The following is a 23,098-nucleotide window of genomic DNA, read 5'->3' as shown; positions in this document are numbered from 1 at the left end:
CAGAGAGGGGGATGGGGTGAGGGTTCTGGAATAAATAGGGAGAGAGGGGGAGGCGGACCGAAGATGGAGAGAAAAGAAGATAGGTGGAGAGAGTATAGGTGGGGAGGTAGGGAGGGGATAGGTCAGTCCAGGGAAGACGGACAGGTCAAGGAGGTGGGATGAGGTTAGTAGGTAGGAAATGGAGGTGCGGCTTGGGGTGGGAGGAAGGGATGGGTGAGAGGAAGAACAGGTTAGGGAAGCAGAGACGGGCTGGGCTGGTTTTGGGATGCAGTGGGGGGAGGGGACGAACTGGGCTGGTTTTGGGATGCAGTGGGGGAAGGGGAGATTTTGAAGCTTGTGAAGTCCACATTGATACCATTGGGCTGCAGGGTTCCCAAGCGGAATATGAGTTGCTGTTCCTGCAACCTTCGGGTGGCATCATTGTGGCACTGCAGGAGGCCCAGGATGGACATGTCATCTAAAGAATGGGAGGGGGAGTTGAAATGGTTCGCGACTGGGAAGTGCAGTTGTTTATTGCGAACCGAGCAGAGGTGTTCTGCAAAGTGGTCCCCAAGCCTCTTCTCGGTTTCCCCAATGTAGAGGAAGCCACACTGGGTACAATATACAGTATACCACATTGGCAGATGTGCAGGTGAACCTCTGCTTAATGTGGAATGTCATCTTGGGGCCTGGGATAGGGGTGAGGGAGGAGGTGTGGGGGCAAGTGTGGCACTTCCTGCGGTTGCAGGGGAAGGTGCCGGGTGTGGTGGGGTTGGAGGGCAGTGTGGAGCAAACAAGGGAGTCAAGGATGAGAGTGGTCTCTCCGGAAGGCAGACAAGGGTGGGGATGGGAAATGTCTTGGGTGGTGGGGTCGGATTGTAGATGGCGGAAGTGTCGGAGGATGATGCGTTGTATCCGGAGGTTGGTGGGGTGGTGTGTGAGAACGAGGGGGATCCTCTTTGGGCGGTTGTGGCGGGGGCGGGGTATGAGGGATGTGTTGCGGGAAATGCTGGAGACGCGGTCAAGGGCGTTCTCGACCACTGTGGGGGGAAAGTTGCGGTCCTTGAAGAACTTGGACATCTGGGATGCGCAGGAGTGGAATGCCTCATCCTGGGAGCAGATGCGGCGGAGGTGGAGGAATTGGGAATAGGGGATGGAATTTTTGCAGGAGGGTGGGTGGGAGGAGGTATTCTAGGCAGCTGTGGGAGTTGGTGGGCTTGAAATGGACATCAGTTACAAGCTGGTTGCCTGAGATAGAGACTGAGTGGTCCAGGAAGGTGAGGGATGTGTTGGAGATGGCCCAGGTGAACTTGAGGTTGGGGTGGAAGGTGTTGGTGAAGTGGATGAACTGTTTGAGCTCCTCTGGGGAGCAAGAAGCAGCGCCGATACAGTCATCAATGTAACGGAGGAAGAGGTGGGGTTTGGGGCCTGTGTATGTGCGGAAGAGGGACTGTTCCACGTAACCTACAAAGAGGCAGGCATAGCTGGGGCCCATGCGGGTGCCCATAGCCACCCCCTTTGTCTGTAGGAAGTGGGAGGAATCGAAAGAGAAGTTGTTGAGGGTGAGGACGAGTTCGGCTTGGCGGATGAGGGTGTCGGTGGAGGGGGACTGGTCGGGCCTGCGGGACAGGAAGAAGCGGAGGGCTTTGAGGCCACCTGCATGCGGAATACAGGTGTATAGGGACTGGACATCCATGGTGAAAATGAGGTGTTGGGGGCCAGGGAATTGGAAGTTCTGGAGGAGGTGGAGGGCCTGGGTGGTGACACGGATGTAGGTAGGGAGTTCCTGGACCAAAGGGGAGAAAATGGAGTCCAGATAGGTGGAGATGAGTTCGGTGGGGCAGGAACAGGTTGATTTGGAGGAGGTGGAACTTCAAAGCTCGCCCAACACCACATCCTGGTAGACGGTGGAAAAGTGACAAGGTACCAGAAGTGGTCATCTGGGAAAATATCACGTCCGCACATTTGCTTTGACAAGAGGTTTTGGGTTATTCTAAGTGGTTTCAATTCACGTAGAAGTCATTGCAGGAGAGAATGTGACCATTTTGCCTGTTGACACAATGCTGGCACTCTTTTGAGCAATCCATTTAATTCCATTGCTCCACTCTGTTCCTGTAGCTGCAGTTTCCTTCCATCAAGTGTCCAGTGAATTCCTTTTGAAATCATTAATCTTCTTCGAATCCACCACCCTTGTAGCCAGTGAGATCTCTGGCCAATAACTGCATACTTCTTCACATCTCTCAAGTAACCTCTTGTCCAAATCTGTGTCTCCCAGACCTATGCCATCAGCTTCTCTTTGTCTATCTTATCTAAATCTACCATAAGTTTATACATCTCTCCTTTTATTATCAGATCTTGTCTCAGCTTCTCTTCTTCAAGGATTCCCAATATCTCCAAACTTCCCTGTAGCTAAAAATGCCTTATCACTGGAATCAGTCCAGTTTATCTCCTGTGCACTTTCTCAAGGACCTTCATATATTTCCTGTAGTGTGGTGACCACGAGTGGAGCTCTATAAAATCCTGGTTAGATGACCACTAGAGTACTGCATGCCGTTCTGATCACCTCGCTATAGGAAGGATGTGATTACACTGGAGATGGTGAAGACGAGATTTACCAGGATGCTGCCTGGGTTGACGGTAGGAGCTATGAAGAAAGTTTGGAGAGGTTGGGTTTGGTTTCATTGGAGATGCAAAGGTTGAGAAGAAACCTGATAGATGTGTATGTATAAGATTATGAGGAGCATAGAAAGGATGGATATGGAAGACACCTTTTCAATAGTAGAGGGGTCAGTAACCAGGGTGCATAGCATAAAGGTAAGAGAAAGGAAGCCAAGAGAAGATTTGAAGTGAAATTATTTCAACCAGAGGGTGATAGGAATCTGGAACTCACTGTCTGTAAGGGTAGTTAAGTCAGAAACTCTTGCAACATTGAATACTTATTTAATCATTTGAATCATAGAATCATAGAATCCCTACAATGTGAAAGCAGGCCATTTGGCCAATTGAGTCCACTCCAAAAAGCATCGCATCCAGACCAACCCCTATCCATGTAACCCTGCATTTCCCATGGCTATATCACCTAGCCTGCACATTATTGGACACCATGGTCATTTAGCATGGCCAATCCACCTAATCTGATCTGTCACAGCCTCTAGGGCTATGGACCAAAAGCAGGAAAATGGGATTAATGTTGCCTGATCTTTGTTGACCAGTGGGCTGAACAGCCTCCTTCTATGCTATAAATATCTACGAGTCTGTGAACGGAACAAAGTGATGTAGATGTGGTTTAAACATGTTGCAGTTGTTACCCACATAAAGTGGACAGTCGGGTATATATGCCGTCCATCCCACCTTTTGCAGCATTAGTAGAGTTCTTCCCCAAAACAGTCATAGAAATGTATTGAATGCTTCAAAGTAAATCGTCCCCTCTTCCCATGACTGTTACTCCCCCACCACTAGAGCATTTATGCAAGGTGACATATGTATGTTGATGGTCTTCACATAAGTGTGGATGTAGAAATTTGTCAAATTAGGGACTTTACGTAGTCATAAGATTTTTTAAAGTAATAGTCTAACTGCAGAAGCTGTTTCTAAATGCAACTGTAACATTTGCTGGCCCCTGTGAATTCCTTGCTAGAGGTAATAGTTATCGCTGGAGATATTGGAACTGTGCAGCTTCTGACCATTTTACATTGGAAATCAACCCTGGATTAAGTGACAATGCATTTGACTTTACAGAGGAGGAGGAATAGGAGATTCTGGCCACTTCCCAAACTGTACAGGAGGGGCAGCAGGCTACATTGACAAATGGCTGTTCGGAGTTAACCACATCTATAGCCATCCCACATGCAAGGTAATGCACTGAAGTGAGATTAATTCAACTTAAAATCAAACAAGCAAATGCTGGAATTGCTAAAATAGCATCAGTGGACCGAGAAGCAGTGTTAACAATTTGGGTTGATGGGTTCTTGTCAGAACTGGAAAATGTTACAGACTTTGAGCAAATGCAAAAACAGAGGAGAGGTGGTGGGAAAGAGTGAAACTAAATGCTTTTGATAGAGTGGAAGGATGGAGACATTTTAGGGACAAAAAGAGATGGTTGACCAGAGCAATATGATTGGTGGTTATATATCATAGAACATAGAACATAGAACAATACATTCGGCCCTCGATGTTGCGTCAACCTGTGAACTAATCTAAGTCCATCCCCCTACGCTATCACTATCACTATCAATGGTTAGCACTGCTGCCTTACAGTGCCAGGGACCCGGGTTCGATTCCACCCTTGGACAACAGTCTGTATGCGTGGAGCTTGCACATTTTCCCTGTGTCTGCGTAGGTTTCCTCCCACAAATCAAAGATGTTCAGGCTAGGTGGATTGGCCATGTTAAATTGCCCATAGTGTAGGTTGGGGGGGTGGGTCTGCGTGGGATACTCTGAAGGTCCGTGTGGACTTATTGGGCCAAAGGGCCTGTTTCCACACCATGGGGATTCTATGAAAATAACCCCTACAATGCAGAAAGAGGCCGTTTTCCCCATTGAGCCTGCACTGACCCTCCGAAGAGCATCCCACCCAGACCCAGTTCCCCATCCTATCCCTGCAGCCCTTCAGTTACCATGGCTAACCCACCTAGCCTGCACAACCCTGGATACTACAGGGCAATTTATCATAGCCATTCCACCTAATCATGGGGCACAGCAGGGTTAAATACTAGTCACACAGGCATTTTTTCCAGCAGCAGTGATGAGTCTGAAGGTTGTAACTGGAAAGGTGAGACACTGTTCTGCAAAGTTCTGATGAAGTTCACTGGCACATTGTTAAAGTGTGGTGGAAGCAAGGGGATTGGGAGGCTTCAGCTGATAAGTTCGAGTGGGTTTTAATTTTTTCCAGGAGTTGAGAGGTGTTCACCCAAATAGGAGTTGAGCATTGGAAGAGTTCAGGAAAATGCAGTATTTTGCAAGAGAAAGAAACATGATTCTGATGGGTCTTTGCAAACTCTTTTAAGCAGATTGTTTTATACAATGCTATTATCTGCAATCACATCCCATTCATTCCTCACAGTCTCTTCAAATTCAATCTACTGAGATCACTGCCACATCGTGGTGTATAGCACCATCTCATGATCATATTCATTCTCACTAGACTACAGCTGCTCAGAGCTAGCCAGCTCAAAACCTAGTCACAATCTTAAGTTGCGACCCATTGTTAGGAAACCCTATGTTGAACATATCATTGCCATATAAAGTTCACCAAAGAAAAACACAAAAATCTCAGGAGAAGGAAAAAGCCACACTGACATGGGAATTGCACTGTAGTGATTAACATGCCTGATGTCAGCAAACCAAAACTGAGAATCAACTACTGATGGCCTTGGGATCTGCATTTTTAGATCCAGGCTCGTTAAGAATTCCAATGAGTACAGGCCCAACCTTCCCAATGGCTCCTCATAAGAAAATCCCTCCATGGTTAGGGTCAACTGAATGAATTTTCTCTGGACTGCCTCCAATGCCAGTATATCTTTCTTTAGACCAAAGCCATCCTCGTTGTAGTCTGACTAGTGCATTGCATAGTTTTAGCAAGACTTCCCAAATTTTATACTTCCTTTGAAATAAAGGTCACCAGTCCCTATTACCTACTGAATGCAGATCAGTGAAGTAAATTTGAAATCCTACAGCATCAACGTCCCGCTTTCAAGTTTGTTGTGTAGGTGGGTTCTCTGAATCATAAATCATAGAATTCAAGGACTGCCGTTTCAGAGCACAGCACCCACACTAATGCAAACCTGGTGCAATACATTAAAACTTGTTTGTTCATTCCTCAAATTAAAATACGTAAGCAACATTGAACTCACAAGTTCGAGACTAATTCCAGAAAGCATTGTGATGTGATCTTTGTCAACTCATCAGTTGTTTATTCATGGTATGGTGAATGATGAGTGAGATGTCAAGACTATAGATAAATTTCAACACTGGCAAATGGGAAATTTCATGCCAATGTTCCTCACTAAAAGCAGGAGCATGTGGAGGATGTTGAGATAGACTTGTATCACTACTTGTGAGTGGACCAATGGAGAAACAGGGACTGGATAAACTCGTGTCAACAAATAGGAGTCAGAGTAACAATATTTCCAAACTGTAACAAGATAACCCTGGAAGGAGTTGGTTCACAAAAGTTGCTGATGTACTTCTATCTTAGGATATTTACTTTGATTTACATGTACCAAAACAATGTTTCAATCTGTCTCATGTACTCATCCAAATTTATAGAATATGCTTTCAAAGGCTTTCCATATTGCTAAACATCAGCAAATATGGTTCCAAAGATGATGCAACTTCCTTGTGATTGGGAAGTGAGTTGATAAAGTCTTCCTTTTGGCAAATTCTATCAGTTCAGAATTTCCAGCCATTCCTACATTTAACTATCATTTCAGGAACTGTACCACACCACTGAGCCTTTTGATCCTGGAGGAGTCCTGGGAACCATCAATTCTATTCTGATGGTATTTATTGGATTGCAGGTAAGAGTAATGAACAAAACAGTGGACCTCACCCAGATCGATAACTATTTCACACTAACAAAATAGTGTTGTCTCATTCAAACTTTCTAATTTAGGGAAACAAAGGCTTACACTAGATCATTTTTGTGGAATAAATGCGTGGTTATCATGATGAAGATCACATTTTTACAAAATGGATCACTAGAAAGTTGGATTATGGTCTTTCAGATGAGTTATTTGCTTATGTTCATGGGATGAGTATGTTTTTTGTTTAGACAGGAAGGCTCAGTGGTACCACTAGGAGAGGTACTGGCTTCACAGGTGGGCTGGAGAAGCTAAGGGTGCCTGAAGATTGAAGTAGGTAATTTTAAATTAAAACAATTAGGCACCTGGTAGTGCGAAACCCATGTATTCCTGAACGTGGACATGGTGTCTATGTTTTTTTGTCATGCACTCATCAGGACAAATGCAAAAATATCCGATTTCAAATTGTCACAAAAGTTTGCAGTACAGGTGGAAAGTGATCAACCCATACTAATAAACCCCAAAAACCAAACAGTTGCATGATAGCACTATTCGGCAGCATTTGCTTGGCCCGAAACGTCAGCTTTCCTGCTCCTCTGATGTTGCTTGGCCTGCTGTGTTCATCCAGCTCTACAGCTCTTAACCATCTTAAGCTAATTAGTTAAATTTACAGCATGGCCCATTTACATTTGTCCTAAGTGGCATACGTTCATATGCAGGGATCTGTTCTGAGTAAACAAAGGGATGTGTTCAAGCATTGTACTTTCCTTTGACTTACTTGGCTACAGCTCACATTGCCTGTTATGACGCAAGGTTATAGTCCAACAAATCTATTTGATATTACATGCTTTTGGAGCACTATTCATTTGACACCCGACAAAGGAGCAGCTCTCTGAAAGCTTTTGACTTCACATAAACCTGTTCGACCAAAACATGACACCATGTGGCTTCTGACTTTGTCCACTCCAGTCCAACATGGCACCTCGATATTATTTCCCCATTACCTCAGCCAATTAGCGTTGCCTTGCCAACTAAGCAGCAGCCTTTTTGTCCATAGTATAAATTGTTGTGATTGTTTAAATTTTGGCAATCTTGTATCTTTGCTAATAAGGGCAAATTGAGGGCACAGTTTTCTGGGCATGGTCTGACTAGTGCCTTGTATAGTTTTAGAAAGACTTCCTTATTATTTTACTCCATTTCCTTTGAAATAAAGCTCAAGATTCCATTTGCCTTCCCAAGTGCCTGCTAAAAATGAATTCTTTTTTGTAATTTACTCACAATGACTCCTAAATCCCACTGCTCTGTAGCTGTCTTATGTTCAAATAATATTCAGTTCTTCTGTTCTTCTAGCCAAAATGTGTAACCTCACAATTTCCTACATTTTGTCAAGATTTTGCTGATGCACTTTGAAATAACTCCACATAGGCTAGTATCCATTACCAGTTATCTTTTATTCACATGTGCATAGTACTTGACATTGGTCTGGCTCACTCAGAGCCAGCTCTTAGTGTGAACAGAACCACTGACACTCCTGTTTATATCTATTAGCCAGGGCTTCCTAACTGGACCAGGTTAACAGCCCCAATCAGAGAACTCATATTCTATGATGTGCACATGGCTAACCTCATTACAGTGACTACTCACTTAACCTTGTCTATATCCGTCTGAAGACTTCTTATGTCCTTTTCATTACTTGGTTTCTGATTTATTTTCGTGTCATTTGCAGTTTTTGGGAAAGTACATTTTCTTCCCTCATCTGAGTAATTAAAAAACATTGAAAATATTTAGGGACCCAACACTATGTCACTGCTCTGGTTACAAGTTGCCATCTTGAAGGTCTCCCCCTTATCCCAACTCTCTGTCTTCTATTAGATTTCTAATCCTCCATCCACGCTAATATACTATCCCCAACACCATAGCCTCTTATCTAAGTAAATGTCCTTACCTGTGGCATCTGTTGGAATCCAAAAATGTTACAACTACAGGTTGTCCTTTGTTAACCCTGCTTGTTACCTGTTCAAAGAATTATAATAAATCTGTCATGAATGAGTTCCCCTTCGTGAAGCCACATTGCCTCATATTATATATTTTTAAATGCTCCGCAATTACATTCTTTAAAAAGGAATGAAAGTCCAGGGCATAACTCATTCAAAGTAAATTTAAAACAGGTATCAAGAAGAGTAGCTTCACTGAAAGAGTCACAAATGCTTGGCATAAACTACAGGCTAAAGGCGTGACAATGTTGTAGCTTTAAGAGATTATTTTGTTCTGGTTTCTTTTAAGAGAGAGACTGAATGAGAGGGATTGAGCTGGCTACACAAAACCACCTAAGTAAACAGCTTGGGTGGCCTTGGGTTTTTTTAATGCAGCCTGAATGGGTATAGCCAGCTCTCACAGATCAGGATTCCTGAGTAGCATCAGTAGCTTTTGGGGTCTCAACAGAGTTGAAAGCTTCAGTGAATGTCTTCTAGCTGCTACTCTCTCTGAATTTTCTCTTGATGTTTTTTCCTCCTGGATTGGAGAACTGCATGTGAGAATTTGTGTCTGAATTTTCCTTTTTTGCCAAGGGGTTTATGGGATGTTACTATATTGGAACAGTTAATTAGTAATATTTACAGCATCTATTATTTTGTAAAGTTTCCAATAAAGTTGTTATTCTAAATTCCTCTTTGTTTCATTGTATTTTAACTACAGTGTTTAAATAAAGTGTGTTTTGCTTACTGCCAGGTAGTTGGACCAGTGCTTTGCACCTGGAACAGAAACTTTACATTTGCCTTCAAAATAGGAAAACATTCAGATCTAGGCTCCCTTCTTAACATATTTTGAGAGAGTCTGGTATCCATAGCAAAAAATAAACATTGGAACATGAGCATGTTTAAGATAAATGTTGGGTGACATTATGAAAGAGATTACATCTTGGAGTGAATAAATGGAGATCAAGTTAAAGTTCATCAAGATGGGTTGATGATCACTGTGTGCCTTACTCATATTCTTTAGGAATAAGATACTTCAGTTCAACATGTTTTTAACAGTTTGAACACAGCCATGTCTACTGCAGTTTAGTGATTTCTCTCTGTTCACATGATGAAGTGACTGTGTTGGGAGCATCCATTTGGAAGAAAATAAATGAGGTGCTGTTGCAAATGCTTTTCAGCTGTTCCCTCTCCTCCCACAAAATTTGTTAAAGAAGACCTACATCCTTCTGATGCTCTTTAAAGCATCAATCAGAGTTGGTCTAAAAAGCAGTCACACTAAGTGGAACCATTTATTAAGTAATGGTATATTGAAGTCGAGTGCCACTCCTGGTATTCTTCTCATGCTGCCATTGCAACACAGAATCATAGTAAACTTTCTCCTGCTGTATCTGCACTGATTGTGATCACTATAGGTTACAGCGTTAAGATTTTTTTTAGCATGAGAATCAATTGGGTCTTTTGTTCCTCGGACCCTGTAGCCATATTGGTAGTTGCTGCTTTAAGAATGATCTGAGCAACTAATCTACCTGAACTTTTATTCTGGCTTTATCCATTTGAGATGTTCCTTTAAATGCCTTGTGCACTAGAACATCCAAGTCCCTCTGCTGAGGCTTGTTTTCTCACAGACTAATTGTACAGGCTACATTTTACAAATCCCAAAGTGACTTCAGCCAAGCTGCTAGATACTTCACGAGCTAGCAAGGTGTCAGAAACATGTGCACGGCTAATGGAAAGGAGGAATGTTTTCTAAAGCTGAGGTCTCTGTACCCCGATCCAATTGAGGGATTTCACAAAAACCATCATGTGCTTTAACTGTGGCAGTCTGAGACATATTCCTATTTGTTGGTGTTTTGTCAAAACCGCTGGAAAATTAGTGATTTTGCCAACCCAAAGGAACACAAGGAGCTTTCATACAAAGAATCAAATCTTACCTGCTCCTCTGATGCTGTCTGACCTGCTGTGTTCATCCAGGTCCGCACCTTGTTATCTCAGATTGTCCAGCATCTGAAGTTCCTACTATCTCTTACCATAATCCATAATGGACCCACACAGTATCCAACAGTGTTCTGCATGGACATTAGAAGCCCATATTGAACACTGCTGCACCAACAGCTCTGAAGGCCAGGATAACAAAGTGTGGAGCTGGATGAACACAGCAGGCCAAGCAGCATCTCAGGAGCACAAAAGCTGATGTTTCGGGCCTAGACCCTTCATCAGCGAGGGGGTTGGGGAGAGGGTTCTGGAATAAATAGGGAGAGAGGGGGAGGCGGACCGAAGATGGAGAGAAAAGAAGATAGGTGGACAGGAGAGTATAGGTGGGGAGGTAGGGAGGGGATAGGTGAGTTCAGGGAAGACGGATAGGTCAAGGAGGTGGGGTGAGGTTAGTAGGTAGGAAATGGAGGTGCGGCTTGGGGTGGGAGGAAGGGATGGGTGAGAGGAAGAACAGGTTAGGGAGGCAGAGACAGGCTGGGCTGGGTTTGGGATGCAGTGGGGGGAGGGGACGAGCTGGGCTGGTTTTGTGATGCAGTGGCGGGAGGGGACAAACTGGGCTGGTTTAGGGATGCAGTGGGGGAAGGGGAGATTTTGAAGCTTGTGAAGTCCACATTGGTACCATTGGGCTGCAGTGTTCCCAAGCGGAATATGAGTTGCTGTTCCTGCAACCTTCGGGTGGCATCATTGTGGCACTGCAGGAGGCCCATGATGGACATGTCATCTAAAGAATGGGAGGGGGAGTGGAAATGTTTGCGACTGGGAGGTGCAGTTGTTTATTGCGAACCGAGCGGAGGTGTTCTGCAAAAGCGGTCACCAAGCCTCCTCTTGGTTTCCCCAATGTAGAGGAAGCCGCACCGGGTACAGTGGATGCAGTATACCACATTGGCAAATGTGCAGGTGAACATCTGCTTAATATGGAAAGTCATCTTGGGGCCTGGGATGGGGGTGAGGGAGGAGGTGTGGGGGCAAGTGTAGCATTTCCTGCGGTTGCAGGGGAAGGTGCTGGGTGTGGTGGGGTTGGAGGGCAGTGTGGAGCGAACAAGGGAGTCACGGAGAGAGTGGTCTCTCTGGAAGGCAGACAAGGGTGGGGATGGAAAATGTCTTGGGTGGTGGGGTCGGATTGTAGGTGGCGGAAGTGTCGGAGGATGATGCGTTGTATCCGGAGGTTGGTGGGATGGTGTGTGAGAACGAGGGGGATCCTCTTTGGGTGGTCTCTTTGAGGTTTGTGATAGAGTCATTGCCCAGACAGTCCTAGCTTAAGATAGGGGATATCATTTGGTGTCTGCCGGTGTGTGGAAATTTTGGCTCTTTGAAAATGACCCATTTTTTTATTAATTCATGGGATGAAGATTGCCTAATGCTAATTGCCCAGAGGGCAGTTGAATCAACCACATTGCCATGGGTCTGGAGTCACATGTAGGCCAGACCAGGAATGGCAGTTCCCTTCCCTAAAGGACATTAGTGAACCAGATGTGTTTATTCTCGACAATTGACAATGGATTCAGGGTCATCATTTGACGTTTGATGCCAGATGTTCGTTGAATTTAGATTCCACCATCTGCTGTGGCAGGATTCAAACCCAGGTCCCCAGAACCTGGGTCTCTGGATTAACAGTGCAGTGATAATACCTCTAGGCCCTCACCTCCCCTTTATCTCTTAAATCCTAATGCTGATGTAAAATCAGATTATTTCAGGTATAGTAGTTAATGTCACAACTTTCAAGGTTGTGGTCATGTGCTGAGGCCCAGCTGCCCAATTGAGTAACCAATCACAGAGTCATACTGCTCTTAGTGAATAGGCTAATTAGTGGTCTAAATGGCGCCAAGAGTTATTGCCACCCAGACCTATGTTTTCCAATACCTTCGCCACTAGCTACATATGGCTAATTGGGAATTTGAGATGACGTAATGGCATTACTGATTACATAAATAAAAAAATGAAGAATAGATACATTTGATGGGCGTGTGATCTCGGTAACTATATTCAAACAGCGTATGAAAAATTTTAGGAAATGACCTGTTATTTTGCAGAGGCCAACTTGCCTGGGGTTGGCATGAAATTCTTGGCTGAATTGAGAAGAATGAACGCAGCCACAGAATCAAAGAATGAGGGCACAGAAGGAAGAGGGCACCATTCAACCCAACATGTTCAGCCCTGTGCTGGCTGTTTACCTGCTTCTATTTCCTCCAATCCCATTCCCTTCACCTTTCGTAATAACATGCTCTTGTACTTTCTTTTCAAGAAAGTGGCCAATTCTCTGTCAATATGTATGTAGCTGTGTACGCCTGTGTGTCAGCTGTGGCTCATTTGACAGCACTGTAAGTCTGTAGGTTCAAGTTGTACTCTAGTTTGAGCCCCAGAAGTCAAGACTGACACTTCTGTACAATATCAAGGGTTTGATGCATTGTTGGAGGTACTGTCTTTTGGATGGGACACTAAACCGATTCACATCTGTCAACTCAGGTGGATGTAGAAGAATGCATGGCATTGATTTAATCGAGAGCATGGTAGTGCGCCGTGCTATCCTGCTAATATTTATCCCTCAATTAGCATCACTAACATAGGTCCTAACCAGTGTGCTGTTTGTGGGAGATCGCTGAGTGAATGTTGGCTGCTATGTTCTTACATTACAATAGTGACCAGGAGCAAAATGCTTCAAGATGTCTTGTGGTTACTAGAAGAGCTATATAAATGTAAGATATTTTTCTAATCACTGCCACATCATAGTCAGACATTTCATATTTCAACATGGCTGCATGTGGAGAAAAAACAAAGCCTCTTCATTGTTTTGATTGTAATTCTGCCAGTGGAGTATAACCTAAATATTGAGTGTGTGATGGATGAAAAATGCCATTTATAGATCCAAGTATAATCATTAAAAGGTGGCACATAGTTGGGGAAAATGATCAAGACGGTTAAGGGGTTTCTGCGCTTGGGATTTGTGGAAGTTAAAAGCAAGGTAGTGCGACTATACTTTGGCCAGGGGGCTGGCCAATTTTCTTGCAGAAAACTTTGCCATTTTGATGCTTTCAGAATCTAGCAGAAAATTGGAATGACATCCTTCAACCCAGCGCCACTATTAAAATGAAATTGCACAGACTCAAGATGCACAAAGTTTCAATCCATGTTTCCACCATATCTTATGTTATGTCTCACTGTCAGAATGTCAATATGCCTTTAAGAGACATGCTCATGATATCATCATTATATTGTAGCATGTGACCTGAAGTATAACCATCTCATACTTCATCTTGCCTTAAATCACTTGAAGCATTGCACTCTACTTGAAGCATGATCATCTGTTGTAACCCGATAGCTTAGAATAATAGAGGTTTACATCTTGGAAACAGGCACTTTGGCCTAACTTGCTTATGCTGTCCGGTTTTCACAACTAGTCTGATCCCATTTGCTTGTGTTTGTCCATATCCCTCCATATCGATCCCATCCATGTATCTATCCAAACGTTTCTTATGATAAAATTGTGCTTGCCTCCACAACGACTCTGGCAGCCCATTCCAGACACTCACCAGCCTCTGTGTGAAAAAATGCCCCTGTCATATCTCTCCCCTCTCACCGTAAACATATTCCCTCTAGTTCTTGACTCCCCTATCATGGGGAAAGGCTGTTGACTATCTACCTTATCTATGCATTTCATGATTTTGTAGAGAACTATAAGGTCACCCGTCAGTCTCTTACACTCCAGGGAAAAACATCCCAGCCTATCTATCCTCTTCTTATAACTCAAACTTTCCAGTTCAGGTATCATCCTACTAAATCTTTTCTGCACTTTTTCTAGTTTCATTGTATCCTTTCTATACTAGGGTGACCAGAACTGCATGCAGCACTCCAAATGTGGCCTTACCAACAATTTGTTTAATATTAGCCCAGACACTTAAGTGCCTGAGGAGTATAATATTTGTACATAATAGTTAATTGTGACAAATGTCTGCTTTATTCTTTAATGCCATGATATCCAACACCAATTTCTTCTGTTTTGGGAGATGGCATAAGCTTTGCTATATTCGATGAAACATCTTGATGAGGCAGCCGCACACAATGAGTGGAAGTACAGAAATCTACTCCCCATATTATTTTGAATTTTGGAAGCTCTATGTAGGAATTGGATGTATACGGCACAGTGAAAGTCCAGTAAAAATTCATCAGAGATTGTGTTGTGAGCTGGGACTGGGCAAACAATCTGTCTATCTTCTTCACCACCTCTCCACCCCATTCTCCCCACTGACCAATCCCCACTACACCTTACCTGCATGCATCTATCACCACCGCACCTACCTTTCCCCAGTCCCATCCTCTGCCCTCTCGCCTCCTTGACCTGACACAACCTGTCCAAATTCTCTCCCGTCTATCCACTTCACCCTTCCCACTGACCATTCCCCACCACTCCCTGTCTGCACTCACCTATCACCATCCCACCTACCTTCTTCCAGCCCATCCCTCCTCCCTCTATTTATTTCCCAGCTCCCTCCCCCCTCCCCAGATCTGAAGAAGGGTCCCGACCCGAAACATTGACTTTCCTATTCCTCTGATGCTGCCTGATCTGCTGTGTTCCTCCAACTCTGCTCTGTGTTGCCTCTGGGCAAATTTGGATTGTATTCTGTGAAGTTGAGAAGGGCATGATCTAGTTGCAGCATTCAAAATGCTCAATGGAATTGATAGTGTAATTAACATGAATATAGGACGAAAGGGTATAATTTTAACATTGAAGCTAAGCTGTTATCCGATAAAATGTAAGAAAACGTTCTTTATAAAAAGCATTAAGTCTGTGAAGCACATTGAATTAAATGCTGCAATTATAAAGCCAATTGAAGTGTTTAAAAGATATACAGTCATTTTGGAAATAACAACAATGTGGAACTAGGTGCCAGCCTTGGTGCAGTAGCAGTTACTCTCACCTCTGGCTCATGACTCAGTCATTCCAGACAATTGAGTGCCTATTCAGGGCTGAGAAATTACTGCACTGTTGCCAGTGCCACTTTCAGGTGAAATATTAAGCCAGGGCTGTGTTTGTTCTGTCCGGTAGATGCTAAACCATCCATCAGCACCGTTTGCAGATAAAGAGGCCAAGTCCTGGCCAATATTATCAAAAGCACATTATCTGGCAATTTATCCCATTGCTGCTTTGAGAAAATTGGCTGCTCTATTTCTCTAAAATTACAACAAAGATAACTCTTCAAATAAATTACTTAACTGGCTACATAATCCTTTGTGCTTCCCTGAGCTTGCAAAAGGCACCACATGAATGCAGTGGATGTCAAAGATGTGGCCTGGGGCTAGTTTTCAGCCTGAGGATTTCCTCATATCCTCCTTTCCTCAGAGTGAATAGCTTATCTCTAGATTCCACACAAATAGTGTAATTAGGGCTGGTATTGTGTGAAGGATTGATGATATCATTAACTAGAGGCTATAGGTTATGGAAAATATGTCATGGCCTGTCTGTGACATAGCCAGGATAATGTAAGTGCTTCAGCTTTTTTAATCTGAGCGCTAGAAGTGATTAAATTAATATCACAGCTGGGAAGGAAGTAATAAATTAGTAACTATCGTAGATTGAAGACATTTAGTACCAATGTTTAAAATTAATGACAAAAGAACAGAACAAGTGCTGCAAATCCCCAGCATTGATTTTTCAACCTCCCTTTCCCGCACAATGTAGGTTTAACTCCAGTCTACCCTTCGAGTCCTGTCCTTCAATTCTAAATCCTGTTGTCTTGATTGGTGAAATATGTGGAGTTCATGGACAGATTTAAATCTGGCAGGAACAGCTCTACTCTGATGATGAACAATGTGCAGCAATTTGTGACAGGGAACGCTCTTTTATTTTTGAATCTAGCCCAGACAAAAATGATTACGTTTCCTCCTCTGATCTGTTGAACATCCCAATACTGTGATGTTTGCTAATGAGAAGTACTGCTTCAATGTATAGCTGTTTTAAAAAAAATATTTCTTGTAAGTTTAGTAGCTACTGGTCTTTCAGTTAGAAAACTGTGACTTTTATTCCCAATTTCAGAACTTGCCCATGTGAGCTGGCTGATAGTTGAGTGACACAAATAGGGAGTGTTGCTTTATCAGTGTGCAAATCTTTAGAAGAGTAGTTAAACTGTAGGCTGCTCTGTTTGTTTTCGTAGTTTGGATTGATGCCAAAGATCCCAGTGCATAATAAGAACAAAGAGGTGTTCAAGTATTTCTAACATGATTTCTCTTCAGATTATTCCAGCAATAATCGATCACTCATTGCATTGTTGTGTGTGGCATCGTGATGTACACAGAATGGCTATCACAACTATCAGTGTAACAGTAGCTCCTGTGCTTCAATGTACTGTGAAAGGCTTTGAAAAAATTGAGAAATTTGCCACATCGTCATATAACTGCAAATCTTTTCTTTATGTATTGTACTCTACAACATTGAAATGGTTCGTGCTATCACTGAAGAACTATATGATTTAATCTTCTAGCCTATCTTTACCATAACCATATCTGATTCAATGCTGCAATCATGCAGTAATGATGAAAAACATTGAAATGATGACTATGGCAGAATTAGGCACCAAATCATTCCAGAAGTGAAAAAAAAACATAAGAATCTGTGACATTTGTCCCAGTAACTCCTGACATAGAATTATCATAGTCCATTTTTAAATAGTTGGTCCTTATTAAAAAGTGGACTATATTAACACATTTTACCCTGTGTGAGTAATTACTGGGACAAATATTTGTCTGCGTGACAGTACTTCATAGAATAACAATGTGTGTGAACCACCTTAATGCAATAGGGCACTATACAAATGAAAACGCATGTCTAAAGTGGCAGGGTTTAGAAGAAAAATAGGATGACATGCTTTCCACTTGCGTTTGAAGCATATCTCCAGTGACGTGCTTGCAGGATGGAAACTTTCAATAGCTGCTGAAAATGGCAGAGTTGATTCTGTAGTTGAAATTTGCTGACCAATCCTATCAATCTTTTTAAATTCAGACATGGGATGTGGACTGGCTTGGTCACCACTTATTGCCTCTTGAACTAAACAATTTGATGGGGACATTTCTGAGGGCAGTTGAGAGTCAACAGATTATTGTGGTTCTGGATTCACATTTAGGCCAGACCAGTCAAGGAGGGCAGGTCCCTCAAGGACTTCAATGAACCAGATGGGTTTTTACAACAATTGCCAACAGTCATATGACTGAAGTTAGTCTTGCTTTTTAATTCCATGTGACCTTTGTTGAATTCAGATATCACAGGCTGTCATAGTTTGAGCTGAGCCCATTTCTACAGTGCTTTCACTTAAGGCTTCAGATTACAAATCCAGTGAAATTACCACTTTGCCACCATCTCCCCCTAGGTATATAGGTCAGGGTGCCACAATTCCATTCATATTGTAAGTTTTCTTGTGGGTTTTTGGCCAGTTTGTGGAAATTATTTTGTTTTGCCATATGTCAAATCTACTTCCCCCACAGAAGTAAACTAAACTTCCCTGTAGACAAGAATTGAATGTATTTTACAAGTTCGAGGGAAGTGTATTTGTTAATTGGTGAATTAGAAATATCTTACTTTCCGAAATAATTGGCTGCTGACCGTAAACCTACATTTAATTAAATTGACAATGCTTAGCTATAGTAACCTTGAAGCCTATGCAGCTGTGTGAACAAAGCAAAGGAACTTGTTCCTGGGAATATCTCATGTTTCCAGACTGCTCACATTAACAGCTCTGATGTCTACACAAGACTCCCAGTTGCGTCCAGCTGCCTTCTGATGTCATTGGGTCTGATTGAGAATTCCCTCTACATCAGCTAGAGTGTGGAGAGAAATGTACGTGAGAATTCCACCAACACAATTTAAAGAGACAAGCTCCTCAGCCCTTACTAAAAAGCTTTCATTCAGCTGTCACAAGAATAAAATGAACATGTTTACCTATGGGAGCCAAGTAGTTTAGAAACAGTTAATGATGCCATGCATTCGGAGACTTATATTGAAACCATATCATCAGACACAGCTCATGTATTATATTCACAGATATAAGGCCATATCCTCCATGTACCTTTAATAATCTTTGACTTTGAACTTTACTTTTGTAACCAGACATCATTCTGGTTCCAAGTATATTTTAAAAGCCTCCTCCTTACCAACAGCGCTGAGATAGTAGTGCATGTGTCTTATCACTATTAAACATTTATTTTTTCTTCTTGCAATGAATTGCTTTAATCAGGAAGTCAATCTGAATTCAAAGCAACATTGAGATACATGACCAGTTAATCCACCTTTGGTATTGGTTGAGAGAGGAATGGAAGTCAAGATAACAGAGATATCACGGTGTAGAGCTGGATGAACACAGCAGGCCAAGCAGCATCAGAGGAGCAGGAAGACTGACGTTTCGGGCCCAGACCCTTCTTCATAACAGTTGAGTCTGCTGCTTGCCATGCAATGATACCATGGACTCTTCAAATTTAATCTAAAAAAGACCATTAAAAGCCAGGCTTTGATTAGAAATCTGGCACCTCAGAGCGAAATCCCTGTTTACTGGTGCTAACTTCCTGGTGTGGGTTTGACAGCAAGGGTGCAATAGGGTTATAGAGAAAGTTGGAACTGCAGATGCTGGAGAATCTGAGATAACAAGGTGTAGAGCTGGATGAACACAGCAGGCCAGGCAGCATCAGAGGAGCAGGAAAGCTGATGTTTTGGGCCTAGACCCTTCTTCTAAGCCCGAAATGTTAGTGTTATAGAGAAGTTAGGGTTATAGACAAGGAAGCTCCAGTGGGATTTCGTAGGTTGTTATATATAAAATATGGACTGTGGAGAACTGGAAGTTAATGAAACATTTGGACATATTCTGGAATAAAAAGAATTAATTGCCCTTAATTGCTGGATCACTACTTCTGTACTGAAGGTTGTCTAGCAACCCCAGCTTGGTTTAACTTCTGCTCCAAACTCTTTGAGAGTCAGAAAAGGAGAAGCAGAAGTAAGGATCTGTAAGCCTACAGGTTCTCATTCCCATTTACCTGATTGAAATTTGTGACCCTGATAGAGTCCACACCTCAGGATTTTTACAACCTTGCAAATCCTGAGAAGCTGAGCTGTGATCCACTTTCTTAAGAGTTGGAACAAGTTTCTTGTCCAGACAAAGGTTTTTGGTTTTAAAGATCTTCCTTTGGTATATGGCTGTCAGCAATTCGATTTTGTCAATAAGAAGCTCATTGCATTGTGAGAAATTACCAACCTCTATCCTTTGTTTTATAGACCATAGTTTGATAAGGGTGTTTCTTTTTTCATCGTAAAGTATAAGCTCCACAGAACCACTGTCATTCTGTCTGTATGTATGTTTGTTTGGGACTAAAAGGGATATAGTTCCAATTCTGGATTATATCTTAGATATTAACATGTTTGCCCATTTTTAAGAATATGTTTTGGGTTATAATTAACAGATTATTTTGTTTTGTGTTGAAGAAGCTTGATAAAAGTCTCTTTCATTCTGGATAGCAATATCAAAAAGAAACAATTGGCCCATTTGTTGATTGAGTTTAAATATTTATACCAATCGCATAATTCAGGGAGCAGATGGCTTAAATATCATTGCAGTCCTTCCATCATAACGGAATGATCAGTTTATGATGATGCGGGAGCAGCCATATCATTCCTGAAGTTCTTCTGAATGATAACAGCCTGAAATTATACAGAGGAGCTACAATAATTGCAACTGTGGGCTTTCTCTCCTTAGTCACATTTATGTCACCACTCAGTGGGAAAGAAGATTATCCAAAAAGTTTTCAGAGTCTAAAAGCTTAAGGAAGTAGTTAATAAATTTCGAAATTTGCAATATGTTATTTGCAGGTTTCCTGTGTGCAAATTACGGCCCCACATCCCACCCCAAGTACTTTGTGTTGCTTCCATCTAATGCAATATTTTGAAAGTACAATGTTGAGAGCCAAGTAAACTAGCTTTTCAACAAAATTATATTGGCACGGTTGTGGCTTAATTGTTTTAGTGTTTGCTTTCCCCCGTATTTTGTTTTATTTTAGTTTTGACAATAACTTGGAATTTATCCTTGGAATTTTACCATTCAGCTTAGCTCGCAAGAGGTTGCGCCTCCATTAAAAGGCTATGGTTCAAGCCCCATAAACATTTCATGAGTGTTCATGTTTTTGGGGGCAAAACCAGAGAGCACCTATTACCTCACTGCGAAGCCTCTTCCATGGATGCCTAACCTGAAGAAGTTACCCTCCTCCCTCCGGACCAACCTCAGGGAATCTCTCTCCCATTGCTACTCTCTTGTAATCTCTTCGGCCTTGAAACTGCTCGACCATGTCCTGAAGCAAACCAGGTACCACAGCCACATCACCTTCCTCAGCACCTGCCTACGGAACCAGATCATCCCCAAGGGACTACAGTCTACATTTCAGCCTCCCACTTCCTACAGTCTAAGGGGGTGGCCATGGGCACCCGCATGGGCCCCAGCTATGCCTGCCTCTTTGTAGGTTACGTGGAACAGTCCCTCTTCCGCACCTACACAGGCCCCAAACCCCACCTCTTCCTCCGGTACATTGATGACTGTATCGGCGCCGCCTCTTGCTCCCCAGAGGAGCTCGAACAGTTCATCCACTTCACCAACACCTTCCACCCCAACCTTCAGTTCACCTGGGCCGTCTCCAGCACATCCCTCACCTTCCTGGACCTCTCAGTCTCCATCTCAGGCAACCAGCTTGTAACTGATGTCCATTTCAAGCCCACCGACTCCCACAGCTACCTAGAATACACCTCCTCCCACCCACCCTCCTGCAAAAATTCCATCCCCTATTCCCAATTCCTCCGCCTCCGCCGCATCTGTTCTCACGATAAGACATTCCACTCCCGCACATCCCAAATGTCCAAGTTCTTTAAGGACCGCAACTTTCCCCCCACAGTGATCGAGAACGCCCTTGACCGCGTCTCCCGTATTTCCCGCAACACATCCCTCACACCCCGCCCCTGCCACAACCGCCCAAAGAGGATCCCCCTTGTTCTCACACACCACCCTACCAACCTCCGGATACAACGCATCATCCTCCGACACTTCCGCCATTTACAATCCAACCCCACCACCCAAGACATTTTTCCATCCCCACCCCTATCTGCTTTCCAGAGAGACCACTCTCTCCGTGACTCCCTTGTTCGCTCCACACTCCCCTCCAACCCCACCACACCCGGCACCTTCCCCTGCAACCGCAGGAAATGCTACACTTGCCTCCACACCTCCTCCCTCACCCCTATCCCAGGCCCCAAGATGACATTCCACATTAAGCAGAGGTTCACCTGCACATCTGCCAATGTGGTATACTGCATCCACTGTACCCAGTGTGGCTTCCTCTACATTGGGGAAACCAAGCGAAGGCTTGGAGACCGCTTTGCAGAACACCTCCGCTCAGTTCGCAACAAACAACTGCACCTCCCAGTCGCAAACCATTTCCATTCCCCCTCCCATTCTTTAGATGACATGTCCATCATGGGCCTCCTGCAGTGCCACAATGATGCCACCCGAAGGTTGCAGGAACAGCAACTCATATTCCGCCTGGGAACCCTGCAACCTAATGGTATCAATGTGGACTTCACCAGCTTCAAAATCTCCCCTTCCCCTACAGCATCCCTAAACCAGCCCAGTTCATCCCCTCCCCCCACTGCATCACAAAACCAGCCCAGCTCGTCCCCTCCCCCCACTGCATCCCAAACCCAGCCCAGCCTGTCTCTGCCTCCCTAACCTGTTCTTCCTCTCACTCATCCCTTCCTCCCACCCCAAGCCGCACTCCCGTCTACCTACTAACCTCATCCCACCTCCTTGACCTGTCCGTCTTCCCTGGACTGACCTATCCCCTCCCTACCTCCCCACCTATACTCTCTCCACCTATCTTCTTTTCTCTCCATCTTCGGTCCGCCTCCCCTTCTCTCCCTATTTATTCCAGTTCCCTCTCCCCATCCCCCTCTCTGATGAAGGGTCTAGGCCCGAAACGTCAGCTTTTGTGCTCCTGAGATGCTGCTTGGCCTGCTGTGTTCGTCCAGCCTCACATTTTATCATCTTGGAATTCTCCAGCGTCTGCAGTTCCCATTATCTCTCTCCAGCACCTACTACCTCCCCTGTCCATCCACTTCTCACGAAACAGGACCCCTGAGCATGTTTGAGAAATGGAGAGAGTGGGGAGTTCTCATATAGCATCCAACATCTCTCCAACAACAAACAGTAAAACCTGAATGGACGAAGATTGATCCAAAGCTGTTGAAGGAGCCTTGCTGTGTGTAAATGTCACATGTGACTCCAGAACCCTAACTCCATTTCAGAGTATTCATTGTACACTGAGGACTTCCAGACTTCTGTGAGCAATGCAAACAGGTGCTATACAAATTAAGTTTTCCCTATTGCAATATTCAACGTCAAAATTGTGATCTTAGCCCTTGTTTCATGTGCCCTTTAAATAGACTGGAGAACCTAAATGGATATAAGAAACTTGCATGATTATATTTTGAATCAAGAACAAGAAATTTGGCAAGTGCTTTAAGTACAAATGCAATACTTGGAATCATTACAGTTTCTGTCTCTCTCATTATTCTGTCTCTCATTCGCTGATTTTTTTTTGAGACTACTGCCTTTAGTCCAA

General features: G+C 43.5%; 1 protein-coding gene across 1 annotated transcript in view; it reads left to right on the top strand.

Moving 5' to 3' along the window:
* si:dkey-192p21.6 (uncharacterized protein LOC565246 homolog) overlaps positions 1-23,098 on the top strand; it is a 197,688-nt gene that overhangs the window by 133,860 nt on the left and 40,730 nt on the right. Inside the window, 2 exon segments of the mRNA XM_059640359.1 lie at positions 3,718-3,832; positions 6,411-6,497. Of these exon segments, the coding sequence (XP_059496342.1) occupies positions 3,718-3,832; positions 6,411-6,497 (202 nt within the window).

Source organism: Stegostoma tigrinum, chromosome 37 (assembly GCF_030684315.1).
Source record: "Stegostoma tigrinum isolate sSteTig4 chromosome 37, sSteTig4.hap1, whole genome shotgun sequence".
Classification (NCBI taxonomy): domain Eukaryota; kingdom Metazoa; phylum Chordata; class Chondrichthyes; order Orectolobiformes; family Stegostomatidae; genus Stegostoma; species Stegostoma tigrinum.
The sequence above is the reverse complement of the archived record's forward strand: the minus strand, read 5'-3'. Positions and strand labels throughout refer to the sequence as shown.